The 21,798-nt window shown below is 38.8% G+C and overlaps 1 protein-coding gene across 1 annotated transcript in view; it reads left to right on the forward strand.

Moving 5' to 3' along the window:
- The window catches only part of LOC122531387, a 151,106-nt gene that overhangs the window by 117,994 nt on the left and 11,314 nt on the right, over window positions 1-21,798 (forward strand). Inside the window, exons 7-8 of the mRNA XM_043659253.1 lie at window positions 14,884-15,029; window positions 17,360-17,629. Of these exons, the coding sequence (XP_043515188.1) occupies window positions 14,884-15,029; window positions 17,360-17,629 (416 nt within the window). The remainder of the gene's footprint in view (window positions 1-14,883; window positions 15,030-17,359; window positions 17,630-21,798) is intronic.

Below are 21,798 nucleotides of genomic sequence, written 5' to 3' on the forward strand. Positions count from 1 at the left end.
TCCTTCGCCAGATTTTCGTAATTCCTTGTCCCGCGTGCGCTGTTTTCCCAGTATGCTGACTGCTAAAAAAAAAAAAAAAAGAAAGAAAGAAAATCGCGAATGAAAAGTATTGTGCACTCTATTGGGAATGTTTGCAGTCGATTTTTCCCGAGTTTAGAGTGATTTGCGCGCGGGAATATCGCGGACAATGCCTCGTTTTCCATCGTTTTCCTTCCTTCCGAAAATGACTTCTTCTGTTGGCTGAATCGCCAACGACGCGGTCGAAACACTTTCGAAACGAGAGAGTCACTTGAACGCGGCGGAAGGTTAACGATTTAAAAGCGAGGGATACTTGGATGGTAGCGGAGGGTATATCACGTAATTAAAGCACAATGGACGCTAATATCGCGATTACAATTTCGCTTGATGAAACGAAGATAAATACCGGCGAAACGAAAGTTGATAATTCCTGGCCGGACCTCTTTTAATATCAATAATGATTTATTCATACCGTAAATCGTTACTCATTATACAACACAATTAATTCGACTGTAACGCACATAATTAATTCCGTCTCGTCCCTTTGCTATCAGCGATTTTACGTTATGCAAACATCATTATTTCAATTAATCGGACGTGGAATTAATTAAACGTCGAATGAATATATACTTGAGGAATGAGGGGAGAGAGAGAGAGAGAGAGAGAGAGAGAGAGAGAGAGAGAGAGAGATGAAATTTGTTCGACTGTTAACGTGCATCGAGGTAAAAATTTTCTTTCGCGTTTAAACCGTAATGTAACTTAAACAAACCTCTCCCTTAGGTAGAGTTTTCATCAAGTTAAACACCACTCGGGTTTTCATCCCTTTGTACAGCTTTATATATGTCAGGTGGAAATTTTTCCATGCTCTTCGATCGCTGATTCAATTTACTTGGGAATCTTTTGTTTTATTTCCATTGGATTCGATAATTATGCCGAAGGTTCTTTCAGTTCTTTGCGATACTTCATTTCCTTCGTGGAATTTTTAATCAACGGATGTGATTTTCTGTGAAATTGACTGTAACATTGAAAAAAAAAAAAAAAAAATGTAGTTTCCTCGCCTAAATTTTCTAATTCGGAAATTATTTTCTGAATTTTCTGTGAAATTTCAATTTCTCCGTCCAAATTTTTCATCAGTGAATGTGAACTCCTTTCAAAACCTATTTTTTTGTCGTAAACGTTCAGTGCGAATGAACAACGCGAGAGAAAATTTAATTTTCTGACATTTTTTTTTTGCAATTTCCTATAAAAAAAAAAAACTCCCATTTTTCCACCAAATTCGCAGTTAATGGGTGCAATTCTTAGAGAGAGAGAGAGAAAAAAGGAAGCATAGTTACGAAAATTGTTCATCAACTTTTTAGACGTCAAGCATTCAAATTTCATCCCACGAATGAATTTTTGTAAAATTTCACCCTGTCAATTGCCGATCAAATCGCAGCGTAGCGGTGGCTCTAAAAAAATTTCCTAGCTTTGTCTCCAATTATTCGTAAAAACGTCTCAACTTCTCAACTTCTCGACCGATTAATATGACTCTTCGAACAAGTTCTCACTAAACACTCCCGTAATGTCGCGAAAAGCGAGCGTAGAACGAAGAAGAATGTTTCGCGAGATGCATTTAGCCTGTTTAATCGCAGCCCGACTTAACCCTGTTTTTCGAGCTATTTAAATGCCAATCCCCGGGCTTTTCCCTCGAAAACACACCACTCTGTAGGCGTCCATTCACCGTTGCGGCCTCTATTCAACCCTACTGATCCACTTTCAGCCGCCCTTCCCCCCTTTATCTCGTTCAGAGGGGGATGAACACCGATATCCAGGTACATCGGTCGCCTTCACTGGCGTACCCGTTTCAAGAAATTTTACTGCTACTTCTCCGGTCGTACAGCTGTACATCGTACGGCTTTCCAATACACCAGCACCTTATTTTCTACATTGGTTTTACGGGTTTCGATGGTTAAGGGCTGTCCAATGAAGATAAATTGATTTTTGGAAAGACTTGAAACGGAAGGGTTCATTAGAGTGAGGTTTTTAAGGATTGAATGGAATTTTACTGTACAATTCTTCGTTTCTTGCGTCTTTGTTCAGTTTGTTGTTTCTTTTTAAATTTGTAGTTCAACGTTGAAAATTTAGATTGGTATCGAAGGTTTAGCATCACATTCTGGAAATTTCTGTCCAGGTTCCGTTGCTTTATTCGCTTTTATAAAAATATGAATCTGCGTATAAATATCCAGCGTGTAGTCATTGTATTTGAGTATTTAAGCGTTGGTATTCAAGTACTGGTACTCACTTGCACGCTACTATTTAAATACTAATATATTTGATGTTAACGTATTTATTCTATTATATTTGAGTGTTGGTACATTTCAAACAAACATATTTGGGCATTTATGTGTTAGTATTAAAGTACTAGTACTTACTCGATTCGTTACTTGCACGCTACTGCGTGAATATCAATGTGTTTGAAGTTAGTATCTAAGAATTTGAGCGTTAGTATTCCAGTATGCTGGAAACTATTAATTGAATGCTACTACGTGAGTACTTGTGCATTTAGCATTTCAATAGCGCTGCTTAAGGCGCTAAAGGCATTTAAGTTCCCAAATTTTGCCAACTCCAGGTACTCGAATCCCAAAATTCTCAAAGTCTGTTGCAGTCGTCCAAACCCACGTTTCTCGCCCCTCTTTCTCGTACGATCATCTCCCAACCGCTTCCAGAAGCAAATGGAACGATGACCCGTTGGCTAGCGCGCGATTGTTAGAACCGACACCGGGTGCCTGGTAGAGTTCCTTCGTGCGGTGTGGATGCGGATGCGACTGTGCGTTGATAAATATTCGGACGGCCATTGTGCGAGGCTGCCACGATCGATATTCAACTCGACCGTCTCCTTCCTCCGCGATATTTATGATCGTTGTTCCCTGTCCCTAACAGAGAATAGCATTCCTTCGCAACGCTGTGTGTACAAAGGAGCTTTTCGTTTCTATGGCCACCGAATCTCGTCGCGAGACCCCGTGAATCGGTTCACCTCCGTTTCGTTCGTGCTCCACCTCCTCTTCGTTTTGCCTTCGCTCGTTTAAATAGGGAATGGTTAGGGGAACGCTGTTTTTGGTGGGTGTCAGAGTTAAAAAAGGGGCTGTTGTTTAGAGGGGATCCTCCGAAAGCGTGCGGGATAATTGAAAATTATTCAATTCGGAGGAGAGACATTTTTGGCTCCTCTGTGACTTAGAAATTTAATTCTAGAATTTTTATAGAAAAGTTGGTTTTGCTTCGTTAATATTTGGTTGTATATTTTAATGCTTTAATTTACTTCTTTTGTAAATATCGGACTGAATTTTATCTTCTTTTTTTTTTTACCTTTTAATAAACTGTATGAAACAATAATGAACCTCGAAATTGATTTTTGATCCGAGAGCGGCGTAAACGATTTACTGGTTACTCGCGCGACTAACCCCGTAATTGCGTATGCACGTTGTTATAAAATTCCCATCGAATTGATGACAGTTCACTTTGTCGAATAAATAAATAAAACGATTAATCGTTTTCGTAATTCGAAATTTCTTTCCCCGGCAATAAAACGATTTACTACTTTTTACGCGCATCGTTGAACAAAACGAAATATGTTCGAAACGAAAATTAATTGTGAGTTTATCTATATGTCCCGAATTTAATCGTAAAAATGTCTCTTTAACAATTCCGAAAACAATACGAAAAATTCTGATTTAGATCGCGAAGGAAATTGCAGTTCACGATTTTATTCGAATTATAATTTTGAATCTGGAATAATTTTAACAACTATGTTTATATTTCTCATCTTTTATATTTTACTTATAGTATAGCAAGTATCATATACTAAACAGTAAGTAACTGAAGCAATAGTATACTAAAAAATAAGTACTAAGTAATAAGTTACAAAACTTAGTACTACATGCTACTTACAGTATAAATATGTATTAAATACTAAGTACTAAGTAGTAAGTAACTGAAGTAATAGTATACTGAAGAATAACTACTAAGTAGTAAGTTACAAAACTTAATACTACATATTTATACTGTAAGTATAAATATGTACTAAATACTAAGTACTAAGTAGTAAGTAATTGAAGTAATAGTATACTAAAAAATAAGTACTAAGTAGTGAGTTACAAAACTTAGTACTACATATTTATACTGTAAGTATAAATATGTACTAAATACTAAGTACTATCTAGTAAGTAACTGAAGTAATAGTATATTAAAGAATAAGTACTAAGTAGTAAGTTACAAAACTTGGTACTACATGCTACTTACAGTATAAATATGTACTAAATACAAAGCACTAAGTAGCAAGTAACTGAAGTAATAGTATACTAAAGTATACTAAAGAATACGTACTAAATAGTAAGTAGTTAAAACTTCGTACTACGTAATTAGTAATATTTAGTACTACATGCTACTTACAGTAAAAATAAATACTAAATACCAGTTACACTAAATTAAATAATATACTTCTTCAGTCATGTTAATAAAAATCCAAATCAGCGAGAATGAAGGAACAATGTGTAAAAACATATTTGGGAGATTCCAATATCATTTTGCCGAAGTTATTGAATTAAAAGAGGCGGCGTAAGGCCAGGCCAATGTATATATTCCCAGGGCGAGATATCGATACGGCGGTCTCGATCGTGAACACGTCGCTTCGAGCCCTCTGGCTGATGCAACAGGAGAGAGAGCGCGCGTTCTTATCGGCGGGAAATGTTCTTATCGCGACTGTATATCGAGTCGACGAGCGTCGTGAGCTGCATAAAACTTTCGTTCGATTCGACGCGGCCGCGGGAACGAGAATCTATTTCTTGGATAGAGGGAGGCCGCTTTCCACGTTGTTACGTTGTACCAATGCCGGCTTCCGGTCCCGCCTCCAGACAACCAGGATAAACGTGTCGTTCCCCTCGCGAGAACCTTGTCGCTGGTTTTGTCTCCCACAACTTTTCCCACGGTCTTCCTCCCACGTATTTTGCATCTGCTCTTGCGCACTCTCTCGTTTTCGAATTTTCGCTTTTCGATTGTTGGATACAATTTTCGAAACAACCACCAAAGTGAATGAATTTGTACGAACGCAGAGATCGCTCGAGAACACTCTCGACAGAGCAGAGAGTTGTTGTCTAAAGGCGATAGAGGGGAAAAGGAAATGAAAGGAAACGAGGCAACGAGTAAACAGATAACGGCGAGCTTCTTCTTAAATGATTTTACGATCGCGCGGTGTGTATTTTTTATGCGATCGCCTAGAGGGTGACACACCGGCTGATTCCGTACAATGAAAAGCGCCGCCTCTTTCGTCCCTCCCTCCTCCCCCGCCTCTCTTTCTTATTTTACTTCTCTCTGCTCGCGTCAGAGGGCCATTAAGGTCGCGTACACGGAATAATAAAAAGGAAGAGCGCGGAAACTGGCGGGAACCGCGATAATAAATCCCTTTGAGAAATTTGTAATCGTGGCGAAGTTGCTGGCAGGTAATTCATTTGTGGTAATGAAAGAATTCCGTCGGATTTGCCGTGCTAAAGGTGACGCGGGCAACTACCCCTCGTGAAGAATGCCATTGTTTACGTACAATTACTCTCAATATCGCGAATAAATTCCTGTTTGTGCTCGCTTCTACGCCCGTGTATGAGAAATATTAATAGGGAGCTAGACAGAGCTAGGGGAATTTCTAGGGGAATTTTTGTCCATCCATCAAGCACATGTTGAGCAATATCTCGAATCAGTCATTTCTCACGTTTGCCTAAAGAAAGAGTTTGCCTTCAGATCGTAGATACGCTCGTGCTGATCCCCATTTCGATTCGAAATATTTCCTCGCGGTTCCTTTTTTTTTAATTTTCTCCGCTGAAAGTGTGTATATTTTTTCAATCTTTACGTCAAATGCCTTTTTATTTATTTTTCTACATTTCCAGCATTTCGGTTGTATTTTTACACGAGTTCTACCGCAGCTGCGTTTCGTTGCACGAAACGTTGCATACTGCATACATGCAATTTGTAACTCCAGTTCACTTTGCGAACTGTTATTTTGTCCATACCCGTTTGTACGAATTTACATGTTAATCATGTTTCAACTGGCTAATTAATTTGTTTCGAGCATTAGCTCAGATGAACGTTGCACACGCGTTGACAGAGGAACGTTGAAATATAGAAAACACCGTGTATTGTTTAAAATTTTCAAAATGGTATTCCAAAGTCGTCGTTTATTCACAACCTGAGGCTGATTCAAAATTTCAGCACACCTCTGATAGCCTCTCGATCAATCAAAAAAATAGAGGCCAGCAATTTCATATGCTGTTCGTTAAATATTTCATTCTCTCGCGATTTCATTCTGTCGGATTTCTCGTCTGAAATAATTAAAACATCACTCCCGATATTCTCCATAAACCGATCAACCGCAGGGATTGTGCGCCATCCTAACTCGTTTCCGCCATTTTCTAACATTTATCTCCGCGGTAGCGCGCGACAGTGTCGCCAACCATACATTATTCTCGCCGGGTATCACGCTTCCCGCGCGAAAAAACATCTTCGGCGGTCGGGCGTCGCGGACGAATTCATAAATCGATGAACGCCAACGGCAGAGCCTGGATACTTCGGACGCGAGGTTACAAAGCCGCCCGGATATATATCCGGGCATCCTGCGAAAACACCGGGGAATCCAACAAAACGCGGGGAAAAAGAGAGAGAGAGAGAGAGAGAGAGAGAGAAGAGACGAAGTTTGGAGGAAAAACAAAATCTCTGTGGTGTACAGAGTGGTATGGGACAAAGTGGAACGAGGAAATTGCGCCTGTTTGCGTCAGACACACGCTCGATTATGCTTATAAAGATACGCGTCGCATCTCTATCTCTCCATCTACGTCTATGTTTATCTCTCTTTATCTATCCTTTTATTTTTCTCCACCTCTATCCGTCTCCGCCGTCTATCTGTCTTTATCTGTCTCTATCCATCCGTTTGTTTTTATCTGCCCCTATTTATCTACCTGTCTCTTTCTCTTTCTATCTGCTTATCCGTCTGTTTCAATCTCTGTCTATCCGGCGCAGTTTGTCTCTCTTTATCTCTCTGTTCTATCTCTCTTTTCCTCCATAACCTAACATCGTTCGCGCAAAAAAAAAAAAAAAAAATGGCAGCCTCTTTATCGATGATTTCTGAACACATTTCTCTAGTTAATCGCCTCTATCTACGTATCTCGGTTTTTCTTCGCTCACTCTGCGAACCTAACGCTGTTTCATCGATAAAAGGAACACTGTTTTGTCGACGAATTTTCGAATTTACTGTCCTTTAATCAATGGCCACAAATCCATCTGTCTCTCTCTCTCTCTTTCTGTCTGTGTGTTTCCCCACCCATACGCGTATGTATCCCTATATCTTTCTCCTTTATTCTATCTCTTGTTTAATTTCGTAGATGTTCTCGCCTCGAAACGACAAAGAGAGAATTATTTACAGGCCAGTTGGCTCATAACTCGCCTCCAACCATCTACCCCACTCGCCTCCCCTCCTCCATTATTGTTTTTGATTCAATGGACTGGGGCGAAATGCATAAAAACAAGCTTTGATCGAGACCACCGGGGGTCTGTGTATGTATGCGGCCGCCACGTTTGAAACTGTCGAAGCCGATTCCGCTCGGCCCGGCTTGCAAGTTGGATCGTCATCCATCGTTTCAGAAAAAAAAAAAAAAAAAACAGAAAAAAAAAAAAAAGAACAAACAAAAAAAAAAACGCCCTGGTTTATTAGATCGCGACTATCATTCGACAACTCTGAAGGGTTTTATTGCGCCGTGCTCGTCTCAAAGAACGCTTTTGACGGCTAGTCAAAACGATGATTGGCTGGTGAAAAAAAAAAAGAAAATTGAAAAAAACTATCCAGCTTCCACGGACGCTGACCGCTCTTTTCGTTCGCGTTAATAGATTCCTCTGGCAAAAATCAGATGATTTCGGGGAATAGGTTTTTTTCGATGGACAGGGAAAAAGAACACGACAGTTTCACGGATAAACGCGATCGAAGAGAATCGAAAGTTGGTAGATCGAAGGCTACTGGTGGATCGCTGGCTGGGTATATTTTACGAGACGTGTGTGCGTGACTTTTGTCTTTCTTTTTTTTGTTTCTATGCGAGTTTCCAATTGTGTTCCCTCTTGTTTAGGCTGCGTTTTTTAGGTTAGGAGCACTCGGTACAGCATTCGCGAACTATTAGGTACTTGTGACAAATGTCATTTCGTAATAATTTGGCTACTTGATTTTGCTTTCTGGTGATATTTTTACATCGGAAGAGTGATTTCATAAATTATCACACGACGAGTGTTATTCATTTCATTAAATAATCGTTAATTAACTTCAGCAACTGCTTCAATCCAAGATGACAATTAACCGATGACGAATATCATCTTTCAAGTGAAACGTAACGATACGTATAATTCGCGAAGCTTGCGAACCAATTGCGAAAGGTGGAAACTTTCTGTCGATCAAGATAAATGTACAAAAGGTTCCTTTCCCACTCCTCTTCCCAGTTTTATCAGCAAAGGGAAAAATTACTCCTGTCAATTATTCCAATTTCAGTTCTTCAATCTAGTAAATTTTATTCCACCTTCATTGCACTATTCACGGCAAATAATACCTGGCTGTTAGTATCATGCTCGGGGAATGGCCTCTCCCTCCTCGCAATCAACCCAATTTCATCTAGGGAATTTTTTTTTTTATGAACCCCATAACTCGCTCTTATAGCATCCGCTTTTTCACTGCGTATTCATCAGGCTTCTAATCTCGCTAGTGGGAAAATGTCCAGGAGAGAATAATTCTCAGAGAATGTACTGGCTTAAATCGAACATTAATGAAACAACGACAACGGCTGCGAGAAAAACAGGAGGAAAGAAAGACCAGGCAGAAAAAGGTGCAGATGTCGCCACTGAGTAGACGTTCAACTACCATCGGCACACAATTCAATGTGTCCTTAACTAACATCATTCTCGTTATTGTTCTTGCTGAAATTGACACGTCGCAAGGTATATATTTTCGTATTTCTGCCTTCTTTGTTCACAATTTTCCCACAATGTTCCCGAAAGTTGCCAGTCTTTTCTCTAATTCGCGCTCTTTGGTACTAGTCGCAGTTCATGTCGGCTTTCACTTCGTAATTCTCTGCTTTATATTTTATTTTTCGCGGTCCCCTGCATTTTGTTTCCCTCTTTGCTTTTTTATTCCTTTTGTACACCCGTATGTGTATATTTCCCCCGTCCCTATTTTTTCCCATTCTTTTTGTTGTTGTTGTTGTTGTTATTTCGCTATCCATTGTGTGCACTCTGTATTTATTTCCGTGGGCGCTGTACTTTTCAATATTTTCTACGTAACCCGCTCCTGTTCCGAGTGTTTTTCATCTGAGCAGCGTCTATTTTTCAACATTTTCGAGCTCTCGCCTTTTATTCGCCGTGCATTCCCTTGATACCACCTTTCGCCACCATTCTCTCCTTTCGTTTTTGCGCCATTGAAATTAAGAAGAGAACTGCTTGGCACTCTTTGACCATTTTAATATCCCTGGACAGCGACGTAAAACGAATAAACTTTCATTCGCAATGGAAATGTTCCAGCCAGAATCCCGGTGAAAGTATTCCGAGTGGAATTGGAAGTTTCGATTTCCTCGGCAGCGCTTAAAATATGATATCAGGCACGCGAGTGTATATTGTAGAGGCTCGTAGCTCGTCATTAGAGATTCGTCAGTATCCCTAAATGGAATGGTTTCACTCGATAATTAAGATAATTCCGTCTGTGCGCGGTGTTGGCAGCGCTGCCAGTCGATTTCAGTAAATACCTGACGGAATGTTGGGCATCCGCCGGATCAAGGATTATATCCAGCACCGTCGTGTTTTCCAGGCAAGCTCCATCGAGAAACATTCCAGATAGCTTGGCTAACCAACGAAAATTATTCGAACCGTTTCGAGAACGAAAGGATAAAGCTCCAGTTACGCGATTATTAGCAGCCTACGAATTACAATAGCGTTCGATAGTTCTAGAAAAAGATGCACGAATCGTTTAAAGGAATTTACTTCGGGAAAATATTTTGGAACTCCTTCGTGTCGAAGAAGATAAAAGTAATTTTAAATTTTGTAGAAACGAAGGGAAAACAGTGAATTGAAATTTCGAGAAATTACCCACTTCTCTCTCTCTCTCTCTTTTTTCTTTAGATCAAAATCGCGTTATCATTAAAATCCTGTAAAATAATTTTTTAAGATGCGCGAATTCAAGAGATTGAAATTTTCATCGGATTAAGCTTCTCTTATTCTTGTATACACTCTGTGGAGATTATGTCTACATTTTTCTCATTGTCTTCTTTCAGTTTCTGCAACAACCTCGCAACAGGGTTAAATTTCCAACACTGGATTTTTTTTGTCAATTAAGAATTTAAAGGGGACTTGGCGTTTTTTCTCCTCGGGGAGAGAAAATTATTTCCTCTCCTCGAGAATTACGCCTCATTCTGAAATTCTTGTCGCAATTTTTCCTATTCTTACCGCGAGACAGTGGCCCCGCGTTTTATCTCAACAAATTCATGTATGCATCGAACGTCTTCATTTCCTCAGAGAGATACTATACGTTCGCGGCAAGCGTGGTTACAGTTATTTCAGGGGGAGATAGAATATAGAGTAGGAAATTTCTAAAATGCGTTGAGCATTGGCCGGGTTTGAAATTTTCAACGAGAATTGTTCGGCGTGGAATTTTTAAAAACGGCCCGACTGAATTTTTCAGTGAAACGAGATGTACTTTCGACAATTGATTTCGTCGAATTTCAACTATATCCTTCACAAAATCTGCCTCGCGAAAAAGAAAGAGAGAGAAACAAAAAGACAACTCCTGGCGAACTTACCATCAACTAAAATATTTCCACTGTGAATTTCCATAATTGATTCATCAGCCACTTCTTCATCAATACGACAACAATGATCAAGAGAACAGAACTCCATAAAACAGCTAAAATTTCAAATTTTCCTTTAACCATCGTTTCCTCTCAGATCNTTTTTTTTTTTTAGGTTAAATTTGGTCGAGTGCTTTTGGAACAACCTGTAGGTTCACTTGTTGCGTTGTACGGGTGGCAACGATCATCGAGAGAAACGTGTACTTTTCATTCTCCCGTTCTTTTCTGTTTCTATTTTTGAAATGCAAACGAGACTCTCTCTCTTTTTCCCTTCCTCTCCCGAGATTAAACTTAAAAAACAACTCCGTACACCTGTACCATTTCACGATGCAAAATCCCGAATTAAAAATTGTAACGTTACAAAAATCTTCGGACTGAAAATAGAAGACTACAAGGAAAAGAGAGCCAGGAGAAAACGGGAGAACTCGTGGGAAGAGGAGCATCTGGTGGAAATGCGAGACCGGAGAATAGGCGGTTGAAAGGGTGGAAGGCCCTCAGGTGGAAAGGGTGCACGTCAAATTGGCCGCATAAGCGTACTCCTTTCATTGAATCGTCTAACGACCAGACATAAATTAGATTGGAAACTGGGAGATGCCACGATAGAGGAGGAAGAAACGCGGACGATTCTCTGCATCTGGTAGTCATCCTTGAAGATCCGCCGGAATAAGGACAATATGTGACTGGAGGGAATTTTATTTCATTTTTGCCTGACGTTTTTCGATTGAATTCGCCGGCCATTTTTACCTGATTTTTACGAGGCTCTCGCGGTGGCGAGGGTGGAAAAAAAAAAAAAGAAAATTATTGGAGTCGTTGTTGCCACGATCGGTGAGAGTGGGTTCTTTATGGGAATTGCTCGATCGAGAGAGTGTTATCACGGAAGGGGAGAAAAATTTTCACTCCATACTAATTCACAGATTTCTTTTATCTATCTGTTAACATTTATTTGAAAGAAGAAAATTTTTGCTTAAAAAAAAAAAAAAAGAAGGAGAAGAAAACGGCAAGTTTTCAATATTTCAGAATTATCAATACTTAGTTCGAAATTAATTTTTCGTTCATTTCTACGTTATTATCGTTATTATTATATAGTGCGAGAATCAGCGTTGGAATATGCATGCTGCATGAATCTTCGTATCTGTCGCGATATCACCGTCTTGACCGTGTTTCTGTTTCGACAAGCGAGCTGCGTCGTAAATTCCCGTTTAAGCTGGCGCGAGGCGCAAGTATCGTTGGGAACGCGGCTTGTTAAATCACGGGCGGCGCGTCGTGGCAGCATCGCGATGCATTTCCAGGCCAGACTGAGAAACTAATTGTAAGCAGCGAAATAAATCTCGCGAGTGGAGGGGTGGGGGGTGGGGCGGCACGCGCAAAAACTCGCCCCGCAAGGGAATAATGATAACAAACAACGGCCGCGAGAGAGGAGATTAGAGGGGTTGTAGCCGCGTAAATGCGCCCCGGAGAGATTTATGAAAAATAATATTGGCCAGCGATCGGCTGCCCAACCTTTCCGCTCAACCACCTGGAAGAATCGTACAAGATTCGATTATTCCTGATTTAGCAGGATTTACTCGGCTCTTCGTTGTGTTTCGAGGATAATAAAATTTTTACGAGATCACCAATGATAATCAGTAATGATGACGATGAATTTTAGAAACTGTGTGCAAGAATTAGTATTAAATGGCATCTAATAACAATATGTTACCAGATTAATCATCCATGTTACTAGTAATATATATATTACCACTAGTACTAACTAGTATTATATATATTACTTACTAGTAGTATTACTAACTAGTGTTATATATATTACTTACTAGTAGTATTACTAACTAGTATTATATATATTACTTACTAGTACTTACTATACTACTTACTAATACTTGTTATATATATTATATATATAGTACTAACTAGTATTATATATATTACTTACTAGTACTTATTATATATATATTACTTACTATTACTTACTAGTAACTAACCAGATACTAATTATCCACGTTACTAGTAATATATATTAATCACCAGTGACGTTATTAATACTAGCTATGAATTATCTGTAACGTTGTTAAAAACTGACGACGATGTTGTTCAAAATTAACCAAGAATAAAATTTTCATCGTCAGAGTGGTTGCTCGTAACCAAATATAATTTCTATAATACAGTCAACCAACATTCTTAAAACATCTATAGTAATAATAATTTATAGTAATTAGATTTCTGAAAAAATTAAATTTCCACGATTGAATTGAAACAGAAATTCATTTTCCATCAAACTTTTCGAGATCACAAATGATAATTATCACATAATTCATCAAGTATCTCATTAGTACTGAGAGGGACTAACCTTCCTTCGGCTCCCCTGGACCTTTTTTAACCTACAGACAAATTTGATTACTAGGTCGAGTAAGGGATGAAGACAAGGGAGGGAGTTGGTGGATTGTAATTCCCAGTGATTGAAACTTTGTTGTTAATGATAGCTACTCAAAATAACCGAAGTTAATTAATTCAAACAGCGTAAGTGTTATTAACTGCCAACGTATTTTGCGATCCCCAGAAAAATCTCTTTTTCCTTCATTCAAATTACTTTTAATTGCTTCAATTTCTCCGGACGAAATGCCGCAAGAATAATTGCTTCACTTTCGTGAACCATTTCACGAAAAATGTTTTTTATCGAACCTAACCTAAATGTCGAACATGGCTGCCGATGAATGATGCCATTTTCCAAAATCAAACTGTTTGAAACGGAAGGTTCTCCTGAGAGGGAAGAGTGCAATATGCAGCGGCGAAAGGTGGCAGAAGTAGGATTATACTCCGTTACATTCGTGCCTGCTCCTCGAGAAGAGGCTTGAAAATGTATACAAGCCCGTAAGAAGCCGCCATTGCACCCTCGGGAGCGGTAACGTCGTTCGTGACTCGCCTGGATACACTCCAGAATGCTAGAATGTAAATAGCCGTCTTAGCAACTCGATTAATTAAATTGCCTTTTCTCTCTTCTTCTTCCACTGGAGCTCTTTAAAAAAATTCACCTTTGCTCTGACGATTATCGAGAACTGCGAAATTATATTTCTCGATTCTACTCTGTTCTGAAAAATTAATACTATTTAGTAGCCAAATTTTTGCAGCTCCGAACAAAGGCAAAATAAACGAGTAAACGATCGAAACGCGCACGTTGTCTCGCTGGAAGCAGAGATTTCACCATTTTGTCGTAAAAGAAGGAGGTCCAGTCGTAAAGGGATTACGCTGAAAGTTAACGCAGCCCCCCCCCCCCTCTCCCGTTAAGAAACCCCGGTTCTGATAAAATAAAATCTTAATCCTGGCCGAACCACGGAAGCGACCGAAGATTTAAGGCCCTTTACCCTTGTTTTCCCAACCCCTGGCCATTCTTTTCTTTTCGTCCCTTTTTTTTTTTCCTCTTTGCCGACCATCGCCAGCTTTTACGGCTTACTGGCTCGATTATTAGACGTGTCTCGTTTTCATGAAACAACCCGCTCCCCCCCTCCAATCCCCGCTCCTTTCCCCCTCTTCCCACGGTTTCGCGGCCTCCAGGGTTGTATTAACTTGTAATTTTATTACGACGATATTGTGTGTGGCACTGGTAGTCGAGCATTTTCCCCCAGCTTTTCCTTTTTTTTAATTTCCCCTCGCGAGTTGCTAAATTTTATCCCGAGCCAGCTCTCCCCGGCTGCTCTGGTTTAAATAGCGATTGTGTTTTATCCAGAAAGGAGATTCTTACCTAAATTATTGGGTTAGGAAGATTCTGTTTGAGATGAGTTACTAGGTGCGGACTAGATTTCAGAATTTTGATACTCGTTACTTTTTTCTGTTAAAAAGTTGCGTAACATTTTAATCAGAGCACCGCATATATAAAATTTCTCTCGAACGTATGGTACACGTGTGGAATCCGAACTCTGTTTCTTCGCGCTCGGACGAGAGTATGTATAACATTGTACTAACCAAAGACTATCGTTTTCCTTTGCAGTACGAATGGCTACGTGTGCCTGATGTTTCACAGAAGGGATAGCCACATAATAGAGCTGCAACTGTCGGAATGGAGCCAACAACCAGACGACGTGTGCAACTCGAGTACGTTCAACTCCCACTCGACGCCGTACACGACGTTCATTAGTAAGTCAATTACGATCATTTATTAACACATGGTCGCGTGAACGCCTCCCTTCGTTTAACCGAATTGCTTTTCGACGCTTCTTCGCCAATAGATTTCGAGTCTAGTCGAATGGAGCGACTCAGGGGCGATTGAAACGAAAATTTTACGATTCCATTTTCAAAATTTCTTTCTCCTTACAATCGTAATTTTCCTTCCGTCTGCTATACTTGAAAGATTCCGACAGAAGTATATAGCTGCCTCGTTAATATTTCCACTAATGAATAATAATTATTTGTATTTATTATATCGAGTATATAAAGTAACACAAGTATCACATTAACTAAGTACTCGTTAACTACAAGTTATCAAGTACTGATACTAAAAAATACTAATACCAATACTAATAAATATAAAGTAACACAGGTATCATATTAATTACTCGTTAACTACAAGTTATCAAGTACTAATACTAAAAAATACTAATACCAAAAAATATTAATACTAAAAAATACTAATACCAAAACTAAAAAATACTAATACCAATACTAATAAATATAAAGTAACACAAGTATCATACTAATTACTCGTTAACTACAAGTTATCAAGTACTAATACTAAAAAATACCAACACCAATATACATACTAATATTAATACTAATACTAATACTGATGCTAATACATACAAATATTAATAATAAAATAATAATTAACTAAATACCAAAAATAATAATATTATATTATTGTAATAACTAATTGCAATTTCTGTTTAAATATGTGAAAAATAAAACGCGTGGAAGAAAAAGTCGAGCCGAGTGTTTAAAAAAGTTCCGTGGAAATTTTGGGCGAAGTATCTTTGGGAGACAGAGTTGGGAAAACAAGTTGGTCTACAGAAGTCTGTTCGTTCATTTCCGGCGGAATCAGCCAAGACAGCTCCTAAAGTCGTCTCCGCGCGGAAGAATAGGAATCGTAGACGCAAACATCGTCGAGACGGGAAGAGGAAGTGGCGAACAACGAGGGCTGAAGAATCGATTCGCTGGCGACTCCTTTACGATCTCGCGAAAGGATCATATGCCGAATATCCGTCGTAAACTCAGCCCTCGACGAGAAGGCAGCACAGTTTCTGTTTAAGCCGATTACGCGATTCCATAACAGTGACGAAGACAGGGGTCGTTCCGGCGGCGCGGAATTTATCGCGACGCCATTCAACCGGCGTCTGGACTTCCGTCCCCAAAATTACTCCTGAAAACTCCTGTGTTTACCTTGCGTTTGTTCTTTCGCTCTTAGCTTAACTTTTATTACGTATTCCTCGTAGCAATTGAAGCTGAGTGAAAATATTAAATTTCTCCGCTCCTGCAGTGAAATGGTACTAAAAATTTCGGAGACAAAAGCGTTGAACTTTCGAATTCGCCACGGTGGATCAATGATGAATTGAAAAAACATCTGATCGATTTGAATCGTTAAACGTTCTAGTTTGCTGCAAAGTGAGAAAAACACGGGAAACTCAATTCAAACAAAGTAGAAATCTCGTTTGCGTTAATGGTATTAAATTAAATTTCGCCAATTTTACAACAGAGAAATGGGAAATATGGAATTTGTCAATTTGTCCCATGCAAACCGTGCGATTATCTAGCAATTTCAGAGAGAGAGAGAGAGAGAGAGAGAGAGGAGAGACATTCATCGCGGCCAGATACATTGCTGGCCATTGTTAAGACGTTATTTATCGATACACGTGTAAAGGATAGAAGCAGAGTAGCACGAATTCTCGCGAAATAATTTCATCGTGTTTCAGGAGTGCTCCATTGGGAATGCGCTATCTTCCCGCGTTCACTGTCATATTTTATATCCTTTCTAGTCCCCTTTTGTTTCTATCCCCTTTCTCTCCCTCTCTCTCTCTCTCTCTCTCTCTCTCTCTCTTCCATTTTGTCTATTCTTTTTCATTTTGTTTTATTATTTTTTCTCTGGCAAGTTTCGACAGTGAAATATCGCTTTTAATTCTAGCAGTCGGCATTTTTTCCTTTTTTTTTTTTTTTCCCTCGAGCTCAGCAAAACGAGAAACTGCGATCGCGAGCAACGCGATTTTTCGCGCTACACAATTACAACGTTCGATCTGTCAATTAGGGGAATCTAGATCTCTCTCTCTCTCTCTCTCTCTCTCTCTCTCTCTCTCTCTCTCTCTCTCTCTTTCTTTGTCCTGGTATTTTTAACCCTCAGATATATCAATGAACTTCAATAAAAGTTCCTTTAATAAACTTTATCTTCCGTTGATAAAAGTGAAATGCTCAAAGAAAACTATATTTCGCTTTATTCAGCAAATGTTGTGTTCTACGGGTGTTTTCATTTTTCTTTCCAGCCCCAGACCCGATTACCAGGCAGTGCCCAAACCTCGGCCGCTATGAAATCGTGTCGGTGCTGCACAATCACAACAGTGACAAAGCGGAGGACATATTGGGCGTGGATGGTGAACCGATGGCGAACGCTGCCGAGGTTCAAGACGTCAGGGTCACGTCGACACCTAATCCAGGACGATGCCGCTACGGGAGTGTTCGCCGATTGGATATCGGTTGCAAGACACCGGATCGTATGGAGTTCGCCACGTCGTGCAGCGACGAAACACCAGCGGGTAAGAGAACTTTAAAAGTAAAATTCGAACGAATTTCTTATTGACTTTGACTCTACTTGAGATTCTATTGATCTTTCATTTGGCCTTTGAATCGTTTAATAGCGGTTTTAATAACAAGTCGGGCTTTTCTTATGACGTAACTACGAATTTTGGGTCGACTAAGCGTAGATTTCAGGCTTGTAGATCTAGGGTAAGTCAGGTTAGACCAAAATTGGCAGGTTGAGTGACAAGTTAGATCGTATTTAGGTTAAACTAGGTTAGATCTTGATCAGACGATAAGTTAGGTTTTCATCTGTCCGACCCTCGTATATCTCAGATGTTCATATTGCAATAGGTACGAAATGTTTCATTGAATTGGTTATTTCTATTCGAAAACATCGGATTTCTGTCTGTTTAAAAGATTTGTGTATTAAACTCATTTAAAAATTACAAACTTAATGGTCCTAATATCTGTTTCATCCAATTCTATGTAACAATTTAACGATTTCGAAGTAATTTTATTCCTGGTATCAACTCGTAATTAATTGAAAACACCAAGCCATCAATCTATAGTTGTGTAATCATGTCACGTCACACGTGAATTCTACGCCATTGAATTATTTTCAGCGGAGACTTTAAATTCAGATTCCAATTAAATCAGACAACTCTCCCGTCTTTATTCGCTCGCTAAAATAACCAAACCACTTTAAAAATTCATTTAATCTTCAAATTTATCCACAAGAAAGATCACTTTTAAAGTACGGAGTTGCGAGCTAACCTCCCCTCGCGCCGAAAGAAAAACCTAACCTTAAATATTCATTAATTCCACGAAACGCTGTCATTCGTCAGTTTTAAATTTCCATTATAAACTTCCTGTTTAGTTCCTCCGTATTCTTTCGTCGGTTTCTTTGAACCGGGAAACGAAAAGGTTGTAAGTTAATACTATCGAGTGATTAATGTTCCTCGACGTTGGAACGAGACGACGCTGTGTCGTTTCCCTGTATTTCCCACATATTTCCGAAACAAGGAGAACAGAGGTATAAAAGTTTCTGACGCCCGACGAAACGACTGGTAAACCGTCTGAGAATTTTGGCTGTCGAATTTCGAATTTCAAATTCTGTTCCATTTTGTGATATTACTACAGCCTATCGTAAATGGGATCCTAGTCGAGCAAGTTTAGTTTAAATTCTTCAAGTTTTAAGTTAAAAATAATTTTTCTTGAAAATAATATATAGTTATATCTATAGTTATTGTCTATAATAACTATATATAATATCTATAATATCTAATTAATATATAGTTATATTATCGTTATTACAGAAAATAATATATAGTTATAATCTATAGTTATTATCATTGGAATAAAAATTTCTGACGAAACGACTAGTAAACCGTCTGAGAATTTTGGCTGTCGAATTTCGAATTTCAAATTCTGTTCCATTTTGTGATATTACTACAGCCTATCGTAAATGGGATCCTAGTCGAGCAAGTTTAGTTTAAATTCTTCAAGTTTTAAGTTAAAAATAATTTTTCTTGAAAATAATATATAGTTATATCTATAGTTATTGTCTATAATAACTATATATAATATCTATAATATCTAATTAATATATAGTTATATTATCGTTATTACAGAAAATAATATATAGTTATAATCTATAGTTATTATCATTGGAATAAAAATTTCTGACGAAACGACTAGTAAACCGTCTGAGAATTTTGGCTGTCGAATTTCGAATTTCAAATTCTGTTCCATTTTGTGATATTACTACAGTCTATCATAAATGGGATCCTAGTCGAGCAAGTTTAGTTTAAATTCTTCAAGTTTTAAGTTAAAAATAATTTTTCTTGAAAATAATATATAGTTATATCTATAGTTATTGTCTATGATAACTATATATAATATCTATAATATCTAATTAATATATAGTTATATTATCGTTATTATAGAAAATAATATATAGTTATAATCTATAGTTATTATCATTGGCATAAAAATTTCTGACGAAACGACTGGTAAACCGTCTGAGAATTTTGGCTGTCGAATTTCGAATTTCAAATTCTGTTCCATTTTGTGATATTACTACAGCCTATCGTAAATGGGATCCTAGTCGAGCAAGTTTAGTTTAAATTCTTCAAGTTTTAAGTTAAAAATAATTTTTCTTGAAAATAATATATAGTTATATCTATAGTTATTATCTATAATAACTATATATAATATCTATAATATCTAATTAATATATAGTTATATTACCGTTATTATATATAATATCTATAATATATAATTAATATATAGTTATATTATCGTTATTATATATAATTTCTATAATATCTAATTAATATATATAACACCTATAATATCTAATTAATATATAGTTATATTATCGTTATTATAGAAAATAATATATAGTTATAATCTATAGCTATTATCATTAGCATTATACAAAAATTTATTATACAAAAATTTATTAATTTATCTTCATAAAAGTAAATTAACTTTAATAATAATTCTATTGATAAAATAAATTATATATATATATATAATTCGAGTTGAATAAGAAATTGTTAATATCGTTCTAGATATTAAAATTATCAAACAAAATTGCCTCCACTTGCCTCTCCAAACTTGCCTGCGTTTCTCCAAATCCTCTGGAAAGTGCCTCTCGGAAAATTACGATTATAAGGGACTACTTTTCGTAGACACTCGATGTCTCGATTGTCATCCGTCTTACCTGTATCTCTCGGCTCCATTGAAATCGGCTGTGCTCGCGGGGAGCATCGCCACGGGGGGGTCGTCGAGTGAATCCTCGAAGGGTGGAGTCAGCCCCAACAGGAACATCTTATCGGATTACCCGCACCAGGGCCAAGTTATCCCCCCATCGAGAAGAGACGCATCTCCGTCGCTTCTCCATTTACCTCGGGCCTCTTCCCACTTCCCTCCCAGCAGGTAGTGGGAGTGAAGTTATCGCAAGTGGTGATAGTTAGTTTGCGGAGAAGTCAGCGGCGTGACGGTTGCCGTGGCTGCACCCTTGCTTATGTGCAAAGTTTGTAGCTTTATTCGGCTGTACGTGTTTATGGCGCGTGCCTGTGCGCGCGGATCCGCTCGCGTTGAAAGATAGTAGCTGCTGCTGCTGCTGCTACTGCTACTGCTATTGCTGCTGCAGGCTTCCGGGAGCTTTTGGCTGGGCTCTTGCTTCCAGATAGGGCCGGTCTTTTCAGCGACTGTCGCTGACGAAAGTCTTACTTGATTCGAACGATGATGGAACTGGATTTAGTGGAGCCAACGAATTTTTCGTGTTCGACGAATCGATGGGATTAATTACACGTCCTTTTTTAATTCAGAAATTGGAAACCTAGTCTGGCTAGATTAACACTTCTAGATAAATAACTTGTTACAAATTTTCCAACACTCTGATCGATCTCATCTTCGTTCTCTTTATCTAAAATTTCCAATTACCAGCCCAACGTGTTAGACCGTCGCGAACGAACGTCCAACGTCGAAATAAAATAAAATTCCACGGCGGAGAGTTCCAGCCCACGGGCAGAATTCTAATCCGAACACGGGCAAACACTGCCACGGAAATAGATGTGATTAACGATCGTTGCCAGAAGCCTGGCTAGAGACGTTTCGAGATGTTCTCCCCGGGTCTGCGAGCTAAGATCGCTGTTTGTACGAAGTCTTAATGACCAATTCGCGTTCCGCGCCGACAGAGGGCGGCGGCGCTGCAAGTCTGGAACGCAATCCCCTTGTCGACGGCCGTAAGACACCAGGCTCGACTGGCTAAATCCTCGGTTATGTCAACGTTCTCCTCCACGCTAAAATAATTCCTGATACCGCTGCGACTCCTCTCCCCCCCCTCAACCAGTGGATTAAGAATCGCGATGCCAAGGCTGATGTAATCGTTCCGTCGCGATCTCTGATCTTCGTCGAGGGTTTATCGACTGAGGAAGATTATATATTTTCAGGGTAGTAGATTGATATTCTTGTCGGTGGATTCGAGTTCGATTAGGCATCCGGAACTTGGGAGATAGTAATGCGCTCTGGATTGTAATGCGCTAGTTTCGTAATTGGAGAACTGCGGAGGCGATCAGTCTGTCTCGTGTATCTGCTGTCGATGGTTTGGAAGTTTTAATAAAATAAAAGTTGGACTAGTTTGTTAACTGTTAAAAGACACCGTTCCAGTTCCCAT

The sequence above is a fragment of the Frieseomelitta varia genome, unplaced genomic scaffold, assembly GCF_011392965.1.
Source record: "Frieseomelitta varia isolate USP_RPSP 00005682 unplaced genomic scaffold, Fvar_1.2 scaffold_397, whole genome shotgun sequence".
Classification (NCBI taxonomy): Eukaryota; Metazoa; Arthropoda; class Insecta; order Hymenoptera; family Apidae; genus Frieseomelitta; species Frieseomelitta varia.